The 25,159-nt window shown below is 37.7% G+C and overlaps 1 protein-coding gene across 2 annotated transcripts in view; it reads right to left on the bottom strand.

Moving 5' to 3' along the window:
- cyld (CYLD lysine 63 deubiquitinase) overlaps positions 1-18,227 on the bottom strand; it is a 29,613-nt gene extending 11,386 nt beyond the window's left edge. Inside the window, exons 1-7 of one of the 2 annotated variants that reach the window (XM_062961499.1) lie at positions 18,100-18,227; positions 12,349-13,016; positions 11,021-11,323; positions 9,687-9,792; positions 7,026-7,115; positions 3,513-3,629; positions 997-1,376 (exon numbers count right to left, since the gene is read on the bottom strand). In XM_062961499.1, the coding sequence (XP_062817569.1) occupies positions 997-1,376; positions 3,513-3,629; positions 7,026-7,115; positions 9,687-9,792; positions 11,021-11,323; positions 12,349-12,852 (1,500 nt within the window). In that variant the 5' untranslated portion in view covers positions 12,853-13,016; positions 18,100-18,227. The remainder of the gene's footprint in view (positions 1-996; positions 1,377-3,512; positions 3,630-7,025; positions 7,116-9,686; positions 9,793-11,020; positions 11,324-12,348; positions 13,017-18,099) is intronic. The other variant, XM_062961500.1, reaches the window with a different exon arrangement.
- Positions 18,228-25,159: the final 6,932 nt, after the last annotated feature.

Genomic DNA, 25,159 nt, shown 5'->3' with positions numbered 1-25,159 from the left:
AGAGGACCTGTCTCTCTAAATGAGCAACTAATACAAACAAGACAAATGATTTGGAAGTTCATGTGAAACATACAACAATGCTTCTGCAATGTGATCATTCTCTAGTCATACAGACATTAAAAGACGTTCTGCCTAAGGACAACTGTGGTAAATGAAGGCTGAGCAATACCAAGATTCAACAACATATTCATCCTTATTTAGAAATGGAAATAATATTTCTGAATAACAGAAAGAAAACAGGTTTCTTAAGTATTGGGAAACTCTTATAAGGAGAATCCTGGACATCAGAAAACCTTCAAAGCCCAACAAGATTGTAATGCAGAATATTCCAGAGTCCTGGACTCATATTCAACATTTTTAAATCTGCTTTACCTATTTCCAGATAGACGTCTAAACATATTGGAAGAAGACTAGCCAAAGCGCAATGCTGTATATCTAGGTCAACAGCAGCAAACAGGACCCAATTTGCATCACTGTAAAGACTTGCTGGTGGTTTTGAGGCCACCAGAACAGTAACCACAATTGCACAATTCTATGCATCTTTATCCAGAATCTGAGAATTATCGAGTTCAACACAGTACAGTCCTAAACCCAAGCATGCACAATATACCTAAGACTGCAATCTTAAAATCCATCTCTCTCAACAAACAGGGCATTTCAGGTTCAGGTCTTATAAACAAAGAGGTTATCTCAGTTTTCAGACAGATATGCATGCAGAACATGCTTGTCACTCTTACGTTTATTTATTTAGTCAACCTTTCAGGTAAGATATTGCTAAATTACTATTTCCAGTGGGGAAAAGTACATCAAAGCAAGAGAAGGATATGCAGACTGACGTTTTGACTCTTTTTTTGTTTTCCTCAAGACAACTGGTATTTGGCTCTGACAAGGAAAGGAAGTGGTAACTTGATCTCTTATTTCAAGTCCATGTATCACAGCAAATTTATCCTAAGGAGATGCAAGGTAATACACATCTCTGAAATGAACAGTAATTACCAGTTCAAGTCCCGCTAACACTTCGTTGACCCCCGGTGGCTGCCCAATCCAACGGATTACACCATAGAAAGGCGGGTTCTCCTTCACTTCTGCCAAAGAACCGGCTTCAAGCCCATGCATATTGATAGGTGCTACCATCGATGGCGGGCTCTCCTGTGTTGAGCCCACGTTCCCCTCGCCAATGACTGACTGAACCGATAACGAAAGAGGGCTGTGCCCAATAGCGTTGTTGCTGCTGGACATTTTTGTAAGGCTGAAAGGCAGGGAATGAAATCTGTTTTCAGCCGATAAGGTATTTGTTGGGGGAGTCTGCAGAGGTGGTGAAGAATGTCCGAATCCCGGAGAGGTGTCATTGAGTGATTTTGCAGAGTCTTCAGCAACTGTAGTAATAAAATAAACAACACAGAGCAAATAAGAAAATGAGAAGAATTCCTGTAATACTTATTAGTACTTGAGCTAATGCTTTGTGCTTTCCACACAAAAGTAGCAAAATATGCATGGAATTTCTCTCCTGAAGCAATTCTATTATGAAAGAATGACCTACTTAAAAAGGATATTGGCACTGGATCAGACAGAACAAAGCAAAAGCAGTTAATAAAGGACAGGCATTCTCTTTATGATCAAAGAACAAAGGCTGCAAGCTTATACACACTTTAATGTTGAGCAAGCCCCACTGGACACAATGGAACCTATTTTCAGGTAAACACACAGAAGATTGTGCTCTAAATGATGTGCTTACCCTATAAACTTCTATATCTATATTCTGATTAAAATGAGTGAACTATGGGGAAGGACAGAGATCACAAAATCCCCACCAACATTGCCCTTAAGATAACAAATAATTAAAACTAATGGAGGTTTAAAGGAAACACAAGCATGTAATTGGAATTGTAGCAGTGAGTTGTAAAACTGTGTTCCAAATGTTAGTGTTCCTCAATTAAAAGATCATGATGACTGATAGGATTCCCTGAAGAATCTGCCTGTTCAAATATATACATCTGAAAAATCCAAATATCAAGAGGAATATGTGTGGCTTGGAAGTATTGTGAACTCCTAGCAGCTCTATACAGACTCAGACATTCCCCTCCATGAACTCTGCCCTACAACATTCTCCAGAATTCTCTATGGCAAGTGAAGGCTTGATGTAGCAGATGGGCTGTTCAGCAGGCAAGTTAAGGTGAAAAGGGTTTTATAATGATATAAAATTTGGAGAGCAATACAGTGGACTCTTTCACACCTGCAGCGCTATATTCTACTTTGACTGCTATGGTTTATTCCTAAGGAATCCTGGATTTTGTAGTTTAGTGAAGCATGAGAGCTCCCAGATTTTCACTGCATGTTGCCATAGTAGCTGAAGTGAAATATAGCATTACAATTGTGCAGTTTGAAAGGGCCTGTTACGTCACTCAACATGGAACTCATATTCAGATGTTTTAAGCATTTTTTATCAGTAGTTTAGAAAACAGAATCCTCAGACTACTCACTGGCCACAATCCAAGACTGGGATATACTATTTCTGTACTGATGTATGTATTAAAGCATTCTGAGACTTTTAATGGAAATGATAATAATGCACTGAAACAGATTACAAACGTCTCTTTAACCCCCAAGATTTCTCAAAGCTACCAAATAAAGAAGAGAAGGTTTAAAACCTGACATGTCTTCAGAACCAGTATGTTCAGAAAAATATGGAGAGCTAGAACTATATTTGGTTTTAGAAATACTGAACATCACTACTCTAAAATAAAGACATCTGTGAGCCAAGATTTAGCTGCAAGGAAGATTTATTCCCTCATCACACTTTGCTAGATTTCAACATTCTATGAAAATGAGGCCCTGTCACTGCTTCGGAGGACAAAGTCACCAAGTTATTACCTGAAGTTTCATAAATAAACCATGAGTCAAAGCTCAGTGGATGAACTCACACGCTTCTGTAGTTGTAAGTTGCTATTTATAAGCACCTTGCATCCTGTGACTGCAGTCTAGCTGGTCTAATAAGAACAGTGGGCTCAAACTTCCACAGAATGTCGCCTCGGGACTCCTCCACTCAATTACTGTGCAAGATATGCTAAGTCAAATGCCCTGAGTTGTCCGTTCAACATTGGCTGGCATCCAAGAAACCAGCAAACTAGTTCTTTGAGGCCAAGGGGCCTTTGGACATCCATCTCTCCCTCCCTCTCTCTGCCACCATGACAAACTGCTGCTGAAACAGAAGACAATTTTTAAAGAAGCATGTAATATGGCATTGAGTTCAGCTGTTTAAAAGAGGCAGTGAAACGATTCTACTGTGGGGAATAATTACGTGGCTAGCTCAGGCAGGATAATACAGGCCTCATCTCAAGCAGCACTTTTTAGCAGTGGTATACATGAAAACCATCATCCTTCTACAAGGGCATGCTAATAAGTCAGACTTTTTAATTGTAGGAACATCAATGCGTCCAAAGGATTTGAACACAGAATTTCTTCACAGATGTTATGCCCATTCTGAAAAGCAGTGAAGTCTAATTTCTCATTACCTTCATCAATATACCACGTGTTTTTTGATTTTGTCTGCGGCTGGGAATCAATGGAAGAGCCATTTAAGGTGTAGAAAAATTCTGATCTGTTTCTAATTCCAGGGTCCGAGATTGCACCTAAAACACAAGCCACACCACAAAGGAATAAGATAAAATAGAAAAGATAGATACATACACTAGGCTTGAGCAAATTTTTCATTATTTCGTTAAATTCGTTAAAAATTCGTTTCGTAAGCAATTTTGAATCAATATTGAATCATCTGCTCACTGCCCTTACAAATATTACGAATTTGAATAATAAAAGTACCTTTTTTCGTTTGTTTCTGATGTCTTCGGATGAAGCTGTAGCCCCTCTGAGAGGAGAAGCCATGTTGGCATGCCTCTCAGCCAATCAGAGCGGAAGAGGGAGGGAGGGAGAGGCATGGGACATCGATCTGCTAGCATTTTAAAAAAAATGTTGCTTCAAAAATCCCCAAAAATCAGTGGATGGGTCAAACATTATGAAACTTGATAGGCAAAGAGTACTTAATTTTTGCTTCCATTCTGGCAAATTTCATCATAATAGCTTTCAAAATGCAGGAGAACGAAGCCTCTGAATATTGACCATTAATGAAGCAATTCGCCATAACGAGAGAAAAAACTCCATTTCCCAGAAGCCTTAGCAAGCCAATCAAAGTGGAAGGAAGAAGGACAGGGAGGCGTGGCTATCGATCTGCTAACATTTTAAAAAAATGTTGCTTCAGAAATCCCCAAAAATCAGTGGATGGGTCAAACATTATGAAACTTGATAGGCAAAGAGTACTTAATTTTTGCTTCCATTCTGGCAAATTTCATCATAATAGCTTTCAAAATGCAGGAGAAGGAAGCCTCTGAATATTGACCATTTATAAAAGCATTGGGCTGAAGCAAACGTTTCTCCAATAGTATTATGCCCGCTTTAAAACTACAATTCCCAGGTGTTCCAGGCCCTCTCTCCTCTTAACATTCTCCACCCCCTTTTGTCCTCGCTTAGAATCAGAGAGTCATTGAACAGTAGAGTTGGAAGAGACCTCTTGGGCCATCCAGTCCAACCCTATTCTGCCAAGAAGCAGGAAATCGCATTCAAAGCACCCCCAACAGATGGCCATCCAGCCTCTGCTTAAAAGCCTCCAAAGAAGGAGCCTCCACCACAGTCCGGGGCAGAGAGTTCCACAGGTGAACAGCTCACAGTGAGGAAGTTCTTCCTAATGTTCAGGTGAAATCTCCTTTCCTGTAGTTTAAAGCCATTGTTCCGTGTCCTAGTCTGCAGGGCAGCAGAAAACAAGCTTGCTCCCTCCTCTCTATGACTTCCCCTCACATATTATACATCATGTCTCCTCTCAGCCTTCTTTTCTGCAGGCTAAACATGCCCAGTTCTTCAAGCCACTCCTCATAGGGCTTGTTCTCCAGACCCTAGATCATTTTAGTTGCCCTCCTCTGACCATCTTGACCAAACTTTCATACAGTATGTGAATTCTTGGAAGGTATGAGAAGTTTAGAGAGAAGGAGGGAGGAAGAGGTTTGAATTTTGGACTCCAATTGTGTCATGATTCCCCACTCTGCCACCCACTTGGGCAAGTCACACACTCTCAGCCCAGAAAAGCCAATGGAACAGGAAATAGCACTTTCAAACCAGGAACTAATTTCCTTATTCAGAGGCTGATAGCCATCTGTCAGGAATGATTTGATGGTGTACTACGATTTCTGTTCCTGGGTGATAAATGTCATTTCCTAATTGGTTCTGTCATAGAAACATGGCAAAATCTATGACACTGCCTGAACTTTGTGCAAGCGACATGGATGGAACATATTATGGTTTGGTCCACCAATTTAACAAAGTTTCAGCCACAAATACAAAGTTTCTGAAGTAGAACAATGACTTTCACAGTAAAGACCATCCAATGAAACAGGAAATAAGACTTTCAAACCAGGAACAGATTTCTGCAATTATTAAAAAATGGTTTATTATAAAAGCTATGAAAATTTGCCAAAAATCAGAGGATAAGGGAAACGTTCCAAATTTTGGTGAGCTATCAGTGTTAAATGTGTTCTACCACTGTACCAAGTTTGAAGAAGATCACTCAAAAAATGAGGGCGGGAGAGCCCCCTAAGTCCCCCCCCCGGGGCTGTTTTTGGGCGACCGCGCATGCGCGTCCGCCATTAACGAATTAATTTCGAAAATAACGAATTTTCGTTAATTTCAAAAAATTTTGGGGGCCAAATTCGTTATTAGCAACAAAAACGAAAAACTGCCCCCTCTAGTTTTGAAACGAGTTTAGAATCAAATTTTTCATGGATCGATCAAGCCTAACATACACACAGAGAGCAAGAGAGAAAATTACTTTAACAGAAAGCTTTACAATCCTTTAAGATAGCCCTTTCCTAACATAGTACCTTAACATGGTGCCCACATACCTAACCAACACCAAATTACTTTAAAACAGGTCTTGCTGCTAAGCTTACGAAATAACAGACCCACAGAACTGTTCCAATCCCTACAATAAGGCATATTCTCCCATACACAAACCTTTAACCCTCATCCACAATTATAGAGCATTTTTTGCCATGTTTTCACACAATAATGTTACAGCTATTTGTAACATTATCAACTGAATGGTTGTAAACAAACAATTTCTCTAAATTTCAGCCGCTTGCCCAAGTACACCATGTTCTTATTACAAAAAATTCTGGAATAAAAAAATAAACCCACTCAACCTACTGATTTTGGCTGCTGGGGCTTTTTTTCAACCCAACATAAAGTGGTGAAATAAACTAGTCACATGACATCTTTGGCAAATTATGATGACTGCAACACATAGCATGAAACAAAAACAATAAGTTGTATCTGCCAGAAAATTTAGTTCCATTAAGGGTGGGAACTGAAATTTCTTCCATTCATGGGACACTAGAATACATCAGGATCAGGAAACAACCCACAACAAAAGTATATGCTGTCTTTTATTTTACCATTTTAATTACAAGCTTCACAGGAAGTACTTTTCATAAAGCAAAGCTGCATCAATCAATTGTAGCTTTGAAACTTTCCCCTCTCGGCAGGATTCTATTCTCTTCAACATGCTCAAGATCACAACAAAAATGTCTTTAAAGTGATTAGCTGAATGAATTTCCTTGCAAGATATCGCACTAGCAAGCAATTGTTCCTCCATGTTTTTTATCTGCTACAGAATGAACAAGACTCTTGTAGAATCACAAAGAATAAATGTATTACTGCAACAGCACTTATAAACTAGACACCATATACTTGCCAAATGACAGCCCTTTGTAAGTTTGATGAATAAGACTCTAGTTTACAAAATCCTGAACTATAATATATTTCAATCTTGTAGCACCTTAAAAATGTTTAGCTGTTTATAGTAGTTCTCAACCTGCAGTTCTGAACATCTCTATTAATTTCTCAAGCTTCCTCTCTTTCTAGAAAATTGTGTTTCCGGGTAACTAACCTGATGTTTCACTAAAATAGTTGACTGAAAATACCTTTTGGCTTATTGTGATTGAACCCTTTATCACAACCACCTCGAGAGGTAAAGGCAAGTTTGGGAGGTCTCCTTTCCTGAGACACAGGCTCTAAAATAGAACACAATTGTTATTCATAATATAGAAGTGTATTCACTTCAAAATATTAATTCAGTCAAAACAAAGGCAACTATATGAATACAAAATAGCAGTATTCCTCACAATTGGTATATGGACCAAGTTAGAAGAACTATTCACAAACCCTGGTATCTGTCAAATAGATAATAGTACAGCAAACTCCCGCAACTGCAAGAACACTTTCATAATTTAACATACCAATTTAACTTTGCTGGATACATTAAATGGACTATGTTTCAGGTCTAAATTTTTTTTCTTTCCAGGTTTTACTGAATATTATTTTACTTGCACTGAAATTAAATGCATTTCAATTCCATTAATTCCTTAGAGTACAGTTACACAGAAAGATGGTGTGAAAAAGAACCCACATACTACATCTCCCCGGAAACAACAGCAAATTTTCAAACTAGTCTTAGAAAAAGAAATACTGCATACAAATTTATGTCTATTGTTTTCAACACTGTTTGCAGAGTAACTGCTATTTATCAAACTTTTCAGCTTGAGCCTTTCAAGTGGTCTAACAAATGGAAACAAATTTTGCACAAAAAAGAGTTCCCTTTTCAGTCTCCAAAACATGCATACATACACACACATATATACCATATGCATTTATGGAATGGGATAAAAAAGTAGATTCAAGGGTAGAAGAAAGCTAAGCATGCAAAGTAAGCACTTATTTCAATAAACATCCCATGTATTTTCTTGCTTTTCACTAAATAGGACTTTAATCTAAGATAGCATACTGTCATATACACAGAAAATAGCCATTTCCTTTGAAAAACATCTGAAGATTTTTAACCATGCAAGATATCCACTAAGAGTTCAAATGAAAATGCGTATTTGTGTTTTAAAATCAGAATGTAGCTGTTTTGTCATATTTTAACCAAGCTGCCCCGTGGGAATAAAACTATGAACACACACCAATACTTTTTATATTAGCTTATCTACAGTCAGCCAAGAATACATCCTGTTGAAAGACTGATATTTCAAGGAAAAAGTACTAGCATGGTTTTAAAATGTAGCAGCAGAGCATTGCCTCAAATTCTTACAAGATGGCAATTATGGCATCATAATGCTGCATAACATCAGCCTTACAGCTAGGGTCTCATTACATCATAAGAAATATATTTTAAGTCTATACGTTTTCCTAAAATTCTATTTTCAAGTTAACTTTTTTCCTTATGTTCTTCAAAGAGGATACACATCACAACTCCGGCCACATTTCTGTCTCTTACACAATGGAAGACAAGACCTATCAATGGCTATGCATGACAATGCCATATCAACACTGTCCAGGAACACAAATGGGAAGATGCAATTGTTGCCTTGTCCTATTTCCAACTTCCCACTGGATTGACAATTGGGAAGAGAATACTGGACCAGACAAGTCTGATCAAGCAAAGCCACTCTTACACATGTTAGCATCTCGTTCTGACTCACTCAAGGAAATCTCACTCAAGGGTTTCACTTTCTACCATTCTCCACTTCTACTTCCTGAAGGAACACTCCACAGAGCCAGGAGCCAAGCCTCCCTTTTCCCTGAACTGATGTGACACAATATTTGTCTCAGATGTCTATGCCAACGATTCCAGATTCTAAGGAAGTAACACCATGGCCTTTCCATTTGAAACCAATGACCGCAATCCAGTATTTTCTATATTTTACCACATTCCAGTATATTAGGTAGGTTATTGACAATCTTCCTGCTACTCAGGGAGAGCAACTACCTCTATAACAGAGTTACTGAAACTTCCATAGTCTAGTTACACATGTGAGATAGAGGTGGCTGTGTTACAAAAGAGCTGATGAATAGGAGAAAACAGCACTCCAATAACAAGTAACAGATTGCCTGCAGTATTCACAAATGCCAATTTCTTTATCAGAGCATATGTGGGCATCACTTGAACATATTCCTTTTGAAGAAAGTGTAAGAAAACAATTCAGTGCACAATGCCCTCCTTATTAAAGCAAATACGAAATATTTAGAAGCAACATGTGTTGTTCCTCACAATGTGATTCATAATATTCTCAAGCTTGCAATTAAACATAACCTGGGAGAAGTGGATATAAAAATGTTTCCCCACATCTCACACCCGATGCTATCTTTCTTCCTTACCCCACACACTGCAATGATACAGCAGTGCAATTCCTCATCCTAGGAAACATATTGCATTATGTTGCCCTTAATCTTCGCTAACACATTTAAAAGATCCAGCAAGACTTGCAATTCTGTAAAATAGCACCTTGCTAATGGTGGTAGGACATGGCAAGTTGGGAAAGGAAGAAATGTATTCACAAAGCCATGAATCCTGAAGACTCTGAATAACATTTCCAGAAAATTAAGAGATGCGAGTTAATAGAATAAGACAGGACAGCAGTATAATCCTACAGAATCACAAAGAAAATCAACAGAACAGTGAACTTATTAGCAAATATTTTAACAACTGAAAGAGAATTATATATGTCATATCAACATTAAAACAAGAATTAGATGCCTAATAATTAAGGCTTAGTATGTATGTCTATGCAATATAAAAAGCATACCTGAGATAACATCATTGATATGCAAGAGAAGTGTGCTTTCAACACTTGCAAAACTACACAGCTGTTGTCCATTGTATCTTCCATCCCAATTTCCAATTGGATTATCCTAAAAACCATTTTAAAACACTGTTATGTGTGTCCCATGAAGACTTTCAATCAAGCATCTGCTGTAAGACTTTTATTTCAATCAAGGTAATGGCTACATGCAAACCGGACAGATTCACAAGCTTTCACAAGAAATGCCAAGACTCATTCTGCTATGGCATTTCAGGTACACTTTTTACATTTCAGGTACATCTTTTTACATTTCAAGAAACGAAATGTATTCTGCAATATTGTTTGTTTTTAGATGATCCACATACATTCATACGCTGAAGGCGACAACATTTAAAAAAAACTGCCCAAGTGATGGGAGGAAAGCCAAGCAAAGTTGGTCAGCAACACATAAGTTCCACAACTAAAGCTATTCACAACAGATACATGAATGGCTTTCATGCTTTCTTGGATTCTTTACCATTCTGTTATTACAGCTTCCAATGCTCAAAAGACATGCCTGTTTCTTTAATGAATAGCAAAAGTAAAAAATACATCCATATTCACTCAAGAGTGCAAAATAGGGATTTTTTGCCATGTTGAATGCCTAGCAATATTCTAAAAATAGCAATTCTACATCAATTGTTTTTGATTTCCAAGTCCTACTAGGGACCTTCTGATTTCAAAACACAGATGAAAAGCAGCATATGCTGCTAATGTACTTTAGAGAAGTGCACCTTTAGAGCCTAAGTATCAATTTACATTTTCAAAAAAAAATCTTCATATTCTTCCAGCAGGCAGAAACAGTCACTATACCGTACTTTTCCCAAAGGACTGAAAATAATTAGAACCAACCTTGAACCACGATAAAGTTGGCTGGTCAGCAGAACTAATCAATACAAAATATTTTGCCTGGTCAGTTTCAATGACATTTTAAAGTTACATTAAATGAGCCCACAAAAATTACAAGTGGGATCAAATGTAATCAACCAATAAACAATAATAATAAATAAATATGCAAGCTTTCCTGCCCACATAACAAAACATGAATTACATTTTCTCAACAGCTGCCCTGCTTGATCCCTTGAAGGACTCTCTCCCTTACTTGGGATAATTTGGCAAGTGGTTCTTTCCAAACCCAACCCATTCATTTTTATCTAATTCCAAAGCTGCTGGGTGGCAACTGCATATGGCAAAAAGAGTCACAAGTCGTTTGCAAATATCCATCCCACCAATATTGCATGTACTTCTAATTTAAACACACATGCAAAAAAGTTTTAAGAATCAGGTGAGTTTCTTACCATGTCCACTCCAACAACGTATCCTAAACTCTCGTTTCCTGGTAAGACATCACAGAATATAACTGTCCCATACTCTATATTCTTCCCTATCTTCACAGAAACCCTGGAGTTGAGCTCCAAAGGAGGAAGGTCTACCTGCATTGAGTCAATTGGAGCTGCATAGTCATTCTCCAGTTCATTGTCATCATCTTCCATCAGCTCTAGTTTGTCTAGTGCAACAAACACCCCACAGTCCTCGTCACATCTGAACAGCTGTTTGCCTTGGTACTGTCCATCAGTAAATCCCTGACCACGACCTTCTTCCTAGATTTGCAGAAGAAATACATACTTTGTTAAAGTACCATCATAAGAGTAATTGGGATGCTGGACTTACAAGTTGAAAACCCTGCTCATCAGGGGTGCAGCTACAATGTAGAATTGATGTAGAACTGACTTCACTTTTAACTGTTGTCGTTCAATACTATGGAATCATGCAAGTTTTTTGCAAGGTCTTTAGCTTTCTCTGCCAATGAATGTTGGTGTTTCACTAAACTACAGATCCCAGGATTCCATAGCATTGTGCCATGGCAGTTAAAGTGGTGTCAAACTATATTAATTCTAGATTGTGAATGCAGCCTGGGTGATCTTTGAAAAATCACTCCTGCTCTCAGGCAGGCTGCAAGCACAAATGTACCATCCAAGGTTCATGTCTGACTACTTTTCTTTGCCCCATCTCAAACGTGTCAATTTTAGCATTACATTACCACTCTTCCCTAAAGTACCAACTGCTCTAATTACAGTGACCAACTCCCAAATGGTTAAATCAAGCACATGATTGTGGATCCCCTTGTTCCTTCCTCCACCTTTTGAAAGACAGATTTATCTGCAAGGCATATCAGAAATGTGTTGAGGAGACTACACTTAGCAGAGCTGGTCCCCATAACTACCAGTTCTTGCTTGTTAAGAAATTACTGAGGTTTCAGAAAGCATCATCTGCCACCTCTTCTTGGTTCAGTAGCCTGTAGTAAACTCCCACTACAATGTTGTTTTTTTCTCCACTTATTTTTACCCAAGTGCTCTCAACATGGATTTCTGTGTAAGTGAATGTCTTTGACATACAATCACACGCCCCCTCCTTTTCTGCCACATCTATTCTTTCTGAATAGGTTACGCAGGATTCAAATGTACCCTGAAGCCACATGTACCATCTTAAGCTACATATAAGCAGAAGATGAAACGGATTCAACAAATGAAAGACCCTTTTTCATCTTTCCAGAATGTTTGTGCAACCATACACAAAATCTTTTTGTTCCATTACATACAATCTTTGCACAATAAAGAAAGCTTACCAAAAGCTCCACTCCAAAGAATATCCCTGACAGCGATCTCTCTTGTATCAAGGGTCCTCTGAAACGAACAACTCCAGGATATTTTTCATCTCCTGCCCTCAGCTGTACTTTTACAGGTGAGCCAACTTCAATATGAAGGCCCTTACTCAGTCTAGCCTTGCTTTTAAATATACTGTATCTTTCTTCACAATTAGTAATTGCCAACAACAGCTCTGCTCGCTTCTCATCAATTTCAACAACTTCTTTTTCATCCACAAACAGAATGGCGTGGGGCTGCTCCAAAATCTTGATTCCTATTTGTAATTTTTTGCTTTTGGATGAAGGGTTGCTTCTGGTATGTCCTCCTGAAGACCGGTCTTGAACAAACTGGCCAATGCTTCCCTTGGGTACTTTCAATAATTTTTGAGTCTGTTTGTCTATAATGCTACATTCTTGGAGAAGTAAGTAAAATATACGGTCTTCCCAATAGGGAGAGCTGCCTTTATCTTGACTCCACGAACTCATTGTGATTTCTACTTTGTACAACTGTAAGGAAGAATCTTCAGAATAGCCAAATTTTCATAGTAACTGAAAAGGAATTATAAGATTCCACTACAAGGCCCCAGCTCCAAGAATGAGTTAATGATTCTTCATCCATGTTCTCCTGAGTTAAATCCAGAACAGATGACCTGGAGCACAAAAATAAAAGATGGTATCACTGGAAGATGAAGGGTCTTATAATAAAAGCAAAGCACAAGAAAAGAAGCTACTTTTGAAAGCAAACAGCATCACTCATTTTTATAGATCTGACAGTAACCAACTGGAAAGAAAGAGAACACTTTGAGGTAGCCTCAAAGGTCATCCTGAAGATTTTCTCTGCACAATAAAACTGACTTACTGCTGTATTGTGGATTTCTGAGCAGTATTGCTGTTTTGTAATAGCTATAATACCATAAAAGTGTAATCTTCATTTACATTTTGAACAGCTACTTTTGATCTGTAAAGAAGAAAAGTTCCCCTATCTTACAAAAGAGGAACAAAACCAAATATATAAGGATTGCTTTTTTGAAAAGACAGACAAGTGAAAACCAATTGTACTGCAGACCTACAGATGCCTATAAAATGTCTACTTTTATACACAAAACTATCACATTTGTATGGGAATGTGATCAAATGAAAACAAGAAAACTTACTAAATCAGCAAGTAATTGTTTCTCAAAAAGTTAGCCTACCTCTGTCATAGAAGGACACAAGAGAATTCACAAATGATTTTGAACTCAGACAAGTTTTATAAAGTAGATAAATCTAGCAACATGTTTTTGCCATGACAAATAAAGATAACGCCAGAAAACATTTGGGCAGCAACAAAGTAGTTCTTGTACTTAAATCAAAATGAGAAAGTGAATGACATCAATCTTCTCACATTCTCAGAACAAAGGAAGCTGCCTTATACAAAGTTATGTTATGACAGTTCATCTAGTTCAGTATTACCTATACACAAAACATCAGTTGCTCTATTCCCATCACCTTAAGGGCATCAAAAAATGAACAAATGTTTTGCACAGAAAATGTGAATTTAACTATGGACTCTCCTCTCTTTTTTTCTTGCTTTGAGTTGTCCTCAGTGTTACAAAAGGAGGGATGATTAACTTAAATGAGTATATTAGTACGCTGTTCTCTCTTTCTCTTCCTTATTATATTGGCAGGATATTAATCTACTGGAAAAGTCAACAATTATAAACAGAAAAAAAGTAGTTGAGAAACGTAGGTGCAGCTAGAGGGAAGGAGGGGAGGAAAGAAGAAGGGATTTTTCATCATATGCTTTTCATCATCATTAGGTGTTTTTGTTTCTGGGAAAATTTAGTAGACCAAGTACAATTTTAGCTTTTAAAACTGGGGTTAAATTAAGCCAACTGGCATCTAGCTGAGCAGATTCATAAAACAATTTTCCAGAACACACAATATATGTATTGTGGTATAACCCTCTATGGTCTGTGTTATATTATACCCTGTCCTTCCTAGAAAGAGGTCCAGAAAGCACATATGATTCCCAGCTCCCAGCTCACATTTTCTCTTAACAACAACCCTGCATGACAGGTTAGGACAAGAGACAGTAACTGGCCCATTATGAACTCAGAAGCTTCATAGGTAAGCGGAAATTTGAATCTGGACACCTTTTGACATTATGAACAATTAGAAATTACTGTCTTGTGGAGATCCCATAATCAATTGATTTAAAGTATACACATCTATAAGTCTGGAGAAAGAAACAGATTGGCAACAGCAAGTCAAATGGTTGTTGAACTGAAGAAAAGTATGGTATGTGACTCTTCCACAGTTACAAAACAAGCACAATTGCATCTTGCAGCAACAGCAACTGGTCACAACACAACAGCAAAGTTCGTAAGAATCAGTTGCCACTGATAGGGATTTTCTACCTCAAGTGCATTCCACTATCTTTCAAGCCCCTCATTAGCCATCCCATCACAATAACCCTTCACATATGTGACAAAATGATTTCCAGTCTACAACACACTCCTGACATAATACATATTCAGTACAATAAATACTTTTCGGGGGGGAAATTCCACTAAACATACTTCAGACTACACATGCATAGCATCGCATTATACTGAACCATCAGTGCCAGGTGACAGAGGACCCAAATTTCCTAAATGAGACAATCATAACATTTCCTTTAAAATAATCTCATAATTATGCATTGTGCATAAAATAATTCTACCTTACACAAATATTTTTAAAGGTGAAATAATGTAAGTAAAATGATGCAACATCCTTCAAATAAATATAAGTAAAAAAAAGTATCAATAAGTAAAAATAAATATTAATAAAAAGTAACATATTTGAAAGAAATAAATCAACAAAATAAATCTGAATGAGAGAAGTGAACATTTCTAATAAAGCAGAGAAAAACTGAACAAAAGTCAGTTAAGAAACACAGCTGGGCTTCATATTGCCCCATTAACCCAAATGGTGTTTAAAAGGAGACAATCAGGCATGCCAGGAATGCTTATAATCTAAGTTATTATGGTGTATAACTGAACTAAACTTCAATCAGTCAGTGCAAAATGAAATACAACAGAAAGGTGAATGAAGCAGAGGTAACATGATAAAATAAAATTATTTTTAAAAAGCATCTTATGCAGAATTCAATAAGTAACAATCCCACTATACTATACATATAGAAATCTCAAAATGGCAGAACGGCATTTAAAGTAGTTAAATAAAAATGAATAAAACCTCAAATGGAATTGTGACTTATGGGAATCCTAAAGTGATCCTATGACAAGATTTTCTTGGGTTAAAGAGGGTTTGCCTTTGCCTTCCACTGAGACTGAGAGCTTGATTTCCCCAACTTGATCCAGTGGGTTTCCATGGCCAATCAGGGATTCAAACCTTGATCTCCAGAGTCATAGTCCTATGCATAAACCACTACATTATGCTAGAACCTAAGGCCTGTACAATCAACAAAATAATAAACTGAAAGGAAAGTGAAAGAAGGAATGGACAAGTAGTTAAAATGTACCTTTACCAATAAGGAAGTTAATTTCAAAAATCACATCAGGTTCAAGTTCTATTTTTTTAATGGAAAGGCTATATCCACTATGTTAGTATTGGCCCAGTTCTGCAATCAGTTACAGTCATTTTGAGTTCTGATCCTGTTTTCTGGGAAATTAGCTATCCCTGCTAATTTGGTGTCATCTGCACATTCAAAACATGCCATTTATTCCATCATCCAAGTCATTGAAAAAGATGCTGAATAGCACTGGCTTCAGGACAGAACTGACTAGTCACTTTGTTTTCTGCTGCTCTAGAGACTACAGAACAATGAATTCAAACTGTAGAAAAAGATATTCCAGCTAAGCATTAGGAAGAAATTCCTGATGGTAAGATCTGCAGCTTTAATTGCTTTAATATACCATAATATAAATTATTTTCGATTAAGTTGCATATATTAATGCAACTGAAGGGGTTGCGGTGGCACAATGGGTGCTGGCTGAAGAGCTGATCTGAAGGTTGGATTGCTGACCTGAAGGTTGCCGGTTCAAATCTTTGAGACGGGGTGAGCTCCTGTCTGTCACCTCTAGCTTACAGGGACATGAGAGAAGCTTCCCGGAAGGATGGTAACACATCCCAGCGTCCCCTGGGCAACGTCTCTGTAGACGGCCAATTCAGAAGGAAAAACAGAAGGAAAAGATAGGTACAAAACTTTAAATCAGGCCTTCCAGACAATTAAATCAATGTATTGATTCAAGTAACCCAGATGGGGGTGGGAAGAGGGTGGTAAGGGTGGGTGGGATGGGAGGTTTAAAGGGGCAATTCATTAAGATATGCGGTAAAGAAAATCACAATTGGAACCTGTATCCCAGCCATAAAGATTGTAATCAGTTTATATGTTATCTTTTAGATGGCTAAGGTATGCAGTGGATTGTTTTGTTATCTGTATGGAGAAATTAATAAAAAAGTTAATTTAAAAAAAAAGATAACCCCCTCCCCCTGTAGACGGCCAATTCTCTCCCACCAGAAGTGACTTGCTGTATGTTCTCAATTAAAACTGACATGATTAAAAAATATATAACTAAGGGAAATAATAAAAGTATCTCTTTTAAATAAAATACACATATTAAAGCTACTCAGATCTTGCATTAATACACTATAACAAATATAATATTATAACATTATAGTATAATATTAAAAACATGACTGTTCAGACAGGCCTTTGACCCTGTGTAATCTGGCCAGCTCGATGACCCACAACTGTACCACTCTGCACATTGTTATTGTAGATAGCCACCTTATTCGCAGGCTAGAAAATTATATGCTTACAATTTTAATGGGATTTTACATGTATTGCTGTTTTTATACTTATGTTATGTATTGATAACTGTGTACTGTTGTTTATATGTGGCACTTGCAGTGCTTTTGTGAGCCGCCCTGTGTCCCCTCGGGGAGATGGTGGCAAGGTACAAATAAAGATATTGTTGTTGTTATTATTATTATTATTATTATTATTATAAATTACAAATACTAAAGTAACTGAGGTGAATAAAACAATATAAAAATATCTATTTTTAGGAATTGACATATATTTAAGCAATTTAAGAATTGACATATATTAAAGCAACTCACCCTTCGGGTGAGAAGGGCGGGATATAAATATTGTAAATAAGTAAATGAATTCAGAAGTTGCTTTAATATATCACAACATATAATACTGTATATATAATATTGTAACAATATTTTTAAATGAAATACATTAAAGCAACGGGGAAATAAATATAAAAATATCTCTCTTTAAGAAATTACACACATTAAAGGAATTCAGAGGTTGCTTTAATATAATGTTAATTATATTTGCTAATATAATATTACAGCATCAATCATTTTAATAATTGACATATATTTTAATAAATGACATATATTAAAGCAACTGTGATTATTAAAACACAATATAAAATACCTATTATTAAGAAACTGCATGGATTAAAGCCATTTAGAGGTTGCTTTAATACACTGTAACATATACATTATATATAATAATATCAATAACAACAACATATATAAACTGAGGGGAATAAAAGACAATAACAATATATATATATATATATTGAAGTAATTATTACATATATTAAAGCTACTCAGAGATTGCTTTAATATACTATAACATATAATACATCTATATAAATTATTGTGAATACATTACATATATTAAGGCAATAATACATATGTTAAATCCGCCTCAGCCATTACCATCCGCTTCCTTTGGCTCCTTCGTGCGTCTGCCGCCTTCTTCGCCTCATCCCCACAGAGGCGCACCCTACCTCTCCGCCGCACACCGAGCTCTCAAGCCCGCCCCTTAGCTCCTAACGTACCCAATAGCGTGACGCCGTGACACCGCTGCCTCCTTCCTATTGGTCCCTCGCCAAGCTGAGGGAATTTCCATGCCCCGCCCCTTCACCCTTCTGCAGTCATGCTTGGTTGCAGACGCTGTCCACACTCACACACAAAAAAGGGTAACTAGAAAAGGCCTCTCATTGGCTGACGGGGTGACCTGCCGTCTCGTGAGTGGCTAAAGAAGGAAAGCCGGCTTTCTTTCGCCCCGCCCCTAGCGAGCCAAACGATGCGTGCGTTTGATTCGTCAATTCCTCGCTATGCCCGCCCACTTAGTGTTGACAGAAAAAGGCGGGACGAAAGAGGAGCGTGGGTTGCGATTGGAGGATAGCGCAGTTATTCAAAAGATGTGTATACAAATGCCATTAGGCTATGTACAGTAGAGTCTCACTTATCCAAGCCTCGCTTATCCAAGCCTCTGGATAATCCAAGCCATTTTTGTAGTCAATGTTTTCAATATATCATGATATTTTGGTGCTAAATTCGTAAATACAGTAATTACTACATAACATTACTGTGTATTGAGCTACTTTTTCTGTCAAATTTGTTGTAAAACATGATGTTTTGGTGCTTAGTTTGTAAAATCATAATGTTTAATAGGCTTTTCCTTAATCCCTCTTTATTATCCAAGATATTCGCTTATCCAAGCTTCTGCCGGCCCGTTTAGCTTGGATGAGTGAGACTCTACTGTATATAGGCTGCTGTGAGTTTTCCGGGCTGTATGGCTACGTTCCAGAAGCATTCTCTCCTGACATTTCGCCTGCATTTATGGCAGGCATCCTCAGAGGTTGTGAGAACTGTTGGAAAATAGGCAAGTGGAGTTTATATATACTTATCCAACGTTCTGGATTATCCAACGCATTTTTGTAGTCAATGTTATCAATGCATTGTGATATTTTGGTGCTAAATTCGTAAATACAGTAATTACTACATAGCATTAATGTGTAATGACCTACTTTTTCTGTCAAATTTGTTGTATAACATGATGTTTTGGTGCTTAATTTGTAAAATCATAACCTATTTTGATGTTTAATAGGCTTTTTCTTAATCTCTCCTTATTATCCAACATATTCGCTTATCCAGAATTCTGCTGGCCCGTTTATGTTGGATAAGTGAGACTCTGCTGTATATTATATATATTTATATACTCATAATAATAATACAATATAATAATATTAATTATATATTATATATAATATTACTAATAATATTAACATATAATGATATAGTACAATACAGTAATTTAATGCTTATATTGCTAATAATATATTGCATGTACATTTGATTTGATTTGATTGCATGTACATTTGATTTCCCGCTGGAGCAGTACTTATTGATCTATTCACATTTGCATGCTTTCGAACTGCCAGGTTGGCAGAAGCTGGGGCTAACAGCAAGAGCTCATCCCGCTCCCTGGATTCAAACTGCCAATCGTTCAGTCAGCAAGTTCAGCAGTCAGCGGTTTAATCCGCTGCACCACCGGGGGCTCCATAATATATATATCTTATAATAATAATATGTTTTAATCTATGCATTTGTATTATATGTATTTTATGGTGATGTGTTTTAACGGTGTTGTGCCCTGCCTCAAGCCCAATTTATTATTATTATTATTATTATTATTATTATTATTATTATTATTGCTATTATTAGCCTGATGGCGAGTGTATTACACAATATTTGTATAATTGCACTAAAATGTTTATGAATGGAATGTTTGAGTGGTTTTTTAACTGTGAAGTTTTAAGACTGTTTATATTTAAATCTGTTTTAATGTTTGTATATTTGTATGTAAATATGAATGCAAATGTGAGTAGATAAATAGGTACCACTCCAGCGCGAAGGTAATGGCGCTCCATGTAACGGCCAATGGCCACATGACCTTGGAGGTGTCTACGGACAACGCCGGCTCTTCGGCTTAGAAATGGAGATGAGTCGGTCATGGCTGGACTTAACGTCAGGGGAAAACCTTTACCTTTATATTTGTATATGTGTATTAATGTTTTTATGTTAAGTCACTTTGATTCCCCTTTGGGAGAGATAAAGCAGGATATAAATAAATATAATAAATAATAATAACTCCTAAAAAGCGAAAATTGTCTCAGCCACCGATGTCGACAATTTTTGGATCTGGGATTATTTTGGATTGCGGAGTTCCATATACTTGATGCTCGGTGTGTACCAATATTAATGGCTTAGCTCCGCCTCTCGATGTCTTATCACCTATTTCGGCACACCTTGGCTTGCCCCTCTCGACCAATGGGGCGATAGTATGCAAATTATTTGGAAGTCTGGAAGTGGCTGTTGGCTGACAGTTGTGACAATGGGAAAACACATAATCACACAGAATCCCGGAGCCTTGAGGCAGTTGACTAGTCAGGGATCTCCATCCAAGCCAGAAGGGAGGTTTAGGTTGTCTTGACTTTAGGAGAGTTTTTCTTCATTGCGACTCAATGGGTTTGTTTTTCATTATGGCAAAAAGAAAGGACACCAAGCTGCTAGAGCCTAGGGATCCGTTGCCGTTCCCAAGAAATTCTGGGCACAACTTCAGATGCCCAAAGCAAAGGGTAGCATCCAGGTGCTGGAGATGGTTTCAGGAGATGTTCCTTGGCTGCTTTTGCTGTTTTAGGACAAGGAGGTACTTTTTTTCTCTTTGCTCCAAAGTAGGTCTGGTTTGCAGTTTGTACTCAGGATCAATCCAGGAGAGAATCCCAAACTGTATAATTGAACCATATCAATAAACAAGGGTTTATGTCTTCTGGTTAGTTGCAACCACAGCTGATCCATTAGCACAGTGGTTCTCAACCTTCCTAATGCCACGACCCCTTAATAGAGTTCCTCATGTTGTGGTGACCTCCAAAAATAACATTATTTTCGTTGATACTTCATAACTGTCATTTTGCTACTGCTATGAATCGTTAATATCTGATATGCAGGATGTATTTTTATTCACTGGACCAAATTTGGCACAATAATAATAATATTCCTCCAAAAATACATCACACAGTCCTAGACACTTGGGAAGTGTTCGACTTGTGATTTTGTGATACGAAATCCAGCATATCTATCATTAACAACAACAGCAATTCTTTATTGATTAGTCACTTTTGACCACATCAAAACATGTAAAACATACAATTCGTACACACTTACGCATACATAAAACCATGTAAAGATACAAAACATCCCGACCTGCGGCCTAATAACCCGCTCCTAGACAGATACAGAGTAAAAAGGTTAAAATTAGTAATTTCCTAAGGAAAGGTTTGAACAAGGACAGGGGTAAGTAAAACAAGTGTCTTGTCTGTAGTAAATTTTAAGTTTGGATTTTGTTAGTGGCAATAATGTATTAGCTCTCAGCTTCCATCTTCTCACGAATGACCAGCGCTTTTTGTGTAAAAAAGGAAGTTTCAGAATATCTATCTTGTTTGCTGTGTCAAAAACTCAGCCGCTATCAGGACCTCAAGATTGAACTTCAAAGACTCTGGCAGAAACCAGTGCAGGTGGTCCCGGTGGTGATGGGCACACTGGGTGCCGTGCCAAAAGATCTCAGCCGGCATTTGGAAACAATAGACATTGACAAAATCACGATCTGCCAACTGCAAAAGGCCACCCTACTGGGATCTGCACGCATCATCCGAAAATACATCACACAGTCCTAGACACTTGGGAAGTGTTCGACTTGTGATTTTGTGAAACGAAATCCAGCATATCTATCTTGTTTGCTGTGTCATACAATAATATAATTATAATAATAATAATTTTATTTTCATATCCCGCTCCATCTCCCCGAAGAGACATGGGGCGGCTCACATGGGGCCAAGCCCAACAGCATACAATAAAATACAACAGTATAAAATACACAATATAAAATACATCACAGTCACAGTAAATCAACAACACAGTTTCAACAGAGTAAAAAGCATGGCCATTAAAAGAAGCGATATCATGGTGCTTCAGTCCAAATACCTGATATGCCCAAATTTGAATACTTTTGGTGGGAGGATTCGCCATCTGTTTCCAAAAAGGAAGAAAAGAACAGGCAGAGATATCTTCTCTGCTGAAGGGGTTCCTAAGACCATCAGAAATATGCATTTTCTAGTGGTGACCCCTCTGACACCCCGCTCATGACCCCTCCCCCCAGGGTCCCGATCCCCAAGTTGAGAAACACTGTGTTAGATCCAGTATTGAGTAATGTGTCAACAAATAGGTAGATCACATTTATTTTCTGGATCTATTGTAGTCGGGACTGATAACAGGATTTGAGCCAAGTCTAACAGCTTTCAGCCTGAATTCTATGGTTGGTATCAACTGCAGCAACCCATTCATTTGATGGGATTTACTTACATGTTGACTCACCGTTCAACTATTGGTTTAAAAAGACCGATCCTAGGCTTTTATAAAAAGGAGTCCATCTTTTTAAAAGGATATGGACTTTAGAGAACCCAGTATCTATATATATATAAAAGAGTGATGGCATCACGGCGACCCACAAAACAACAAAACTACAGACCCCCCCAACCTCGAAATTTGACAACACAACCCATCATCCACGGCTCTAGGTTGATACAACAAAAAGAAAACAAAAATAAAGTCCTAATTAGAGAGAGAGGAATAATTGCTTTTGTCCAATTGCTGCCAGTTAGAAGGCTAAGCTCCTCCAACTTGGTCTCCTAGCAACCCAATAAAAAATAATTAAAAACACTAAAAAATATAATTAAAAACACTAAAAAATTAATACAATAAAATACTATAACAGAAAATAACTAAAAATAATACAAGAAAATAATAAAATATAATAAAAAGATAACTTACAATAAAATTTATTAAAAAATACAAATAACGTCAAATAAAAATTACACAATTTTTAACCAATACCACCACCACTTTGCCACAGCAACGCGTGACCGGGCACAGCTAGTGGCATAATAATTTGAGACTAGGATGGAGGAGACCAAGATTTGAATATCTGCTCAGAAATGGAAATCTAATGGGTGGCCCTGAGCAAGTTGTGCACTCTCAACGTTTAGAGTAGGCATGGACAAATTTGTGCCCTCCAGGTGTTTTGGACTTCAACTAGGCTGTTAGGAATTGTGGGAGTTGAAGTCCAAAACACCTGGAGGGCTCAAGTTTGCCCATACCTGCTTTAGAGGGAGGCTGCCAAGAAAATCCCTTGGTAGGTTCACCATAAATTGGAGGTGACTTGAAGATGCCAATATATGAGAATCCAATGTCTATTCAAGACCAAGCCATCCCAGGAGAACATGAAGAGATTTACTTTCCTTACCGTAAATAAATTCAAATATTAGCCCCCAAAGGAGGTGCAATTTCACCCTATTTTAAGGGAATCATACACTGTTTTAGATTCATCTAATTTTTATCCTTTGGTTAGGAACTTCTGGAAAGAAACCCAAAAAGTTACTTACTGTTTAGGGGAAAGAAGACCTCCCATGGGCCTAAAATCACCCATACTAGAGAAGATCAATTGAATCAATGAGATATCCCTACTCCGAAGAGTATTTTAACAGTCCTGAGGCTATAGAAACAATCCTAGGGACTCTGCTTTCTCCATCTCTTCTCCAAATCAGGTTTGATGGAGGACCCTATGTCGGTCTTGGACCCTATGTCAGCAAAATGGAGTTTATTTTTGAATGTCCAAAGGGAAGGTGACCATTTGGTCCTTTAGCTTAGGCAACAACTGTTCTACCTATCTTGGTCTGATGATGGGTTTGCTTTCCCTACAGTTCTGTGGAAATGCTGGACTTTTATGGGACCAAATGGAACCCTCAAGACTTTGAAGCCATCGTGGTGCATGACATCTTGTCCATCGACTTCCCGGAGATCAAGAGCAGCAATAGTCTTGAGGTCACAGCCATGATACACGCTGCCATGGATGACGGGGACAAGTGTGACAGCTCTTCACGGCTGTGTGTAGAAGATGACGTAAATCTGGAGGACATACCTGTGAAGATGGAGGCATCTGCGAATGATGGATATGGTACATTACCAAGTAATGAAGACAAAGAGTGCAAGGCAGTAGAGAATTCAGCCAGCCAGAATACTGAGACGAAAGAGGCTCCAAAAGAAGAAGCAGTAGATGGAAATTCTGAGGCATCAAGAGAAAAATAAAGGGATGGAGCTTCTCAGAAAAATGGGGTCTGGTCTGTAGGAAATGTCAAGCCAAGGAGATCCCCACAGCGGTGGCCAAGTGCTCTCCAGATGGAGTCCAACCAGAATATAGCTCCCATCCCTCACCATCCAGTTGTACTGAAGGAAGTAGATCCTCAATTACATGATACTGTATATAGTCAGCGGTCCACAATGAAGGTTATGGAAAGCTGTCCAAATCTCGCTCAAAGACAACTTCCTAAGATTTCTCTAAGTCAACCTGTTGGTCTTGTGTGACTTCCTTTTATGTGTTTTATAAACTACAGCTTAAAATGGACTCCATGTACGGAGATGTTAAAATATAACTCTAATGCCATGTTTTGTTTTCTCTATATAAGAGACTTTTTTATTAAATGTATATAGTTTATTGATAAGTCATATTTTTATACATAATAAAAGTATTTATTGTTGATGGCTGTCTGTTAGAGCAACTTATTTCATCTAATACAGAATGGGAATTAAAGCCTAGGTTTGCATTTACACTGTAGAATTAATGCAGTTTGATGCCATGTTGACTGCTATGGCTCAATGCTATGGAAGCCTAGGAATTATAGTTTTGCATGGTCTTTAACCTTCTCTGCCAAAGATTGCTGATGCCCCACTAAACTACACCTCATGATTCCATAGCATTGAATTATGGTAATTAAAGTGGTGTCAAACTGCTTCAGTACTAGAGTGTAGATCAGTGGTTCTCAACCTTCCCAATGCTACAACTCCTTAATACAGTTCCTCATGTTTTGGTGACTCTCAA

The sequence above is a fragment of the Anolis carolinensis genome, unplaced genomic scaffold (assembly GCF_035594765.1).
Source record: "Anolis carolinensis isolate JA03-04 unplaced genomic scaffold, rAnoCar3.1.pri scaffold_9, whole genome shotgun sequence".
NCBI classification, from domain to species: domain Eukaryota; kingdom Metazoa; phylum Chordata; class Lepidosauria; order Squamata; family Dactyloidae; genus Anolis; species Anolis carolinensis.
The sequence above is the reverse complement of the archived record's forward strand: the minus strand, read 5'-3'. Positions and strand labels throughout refer to the sequence as shown.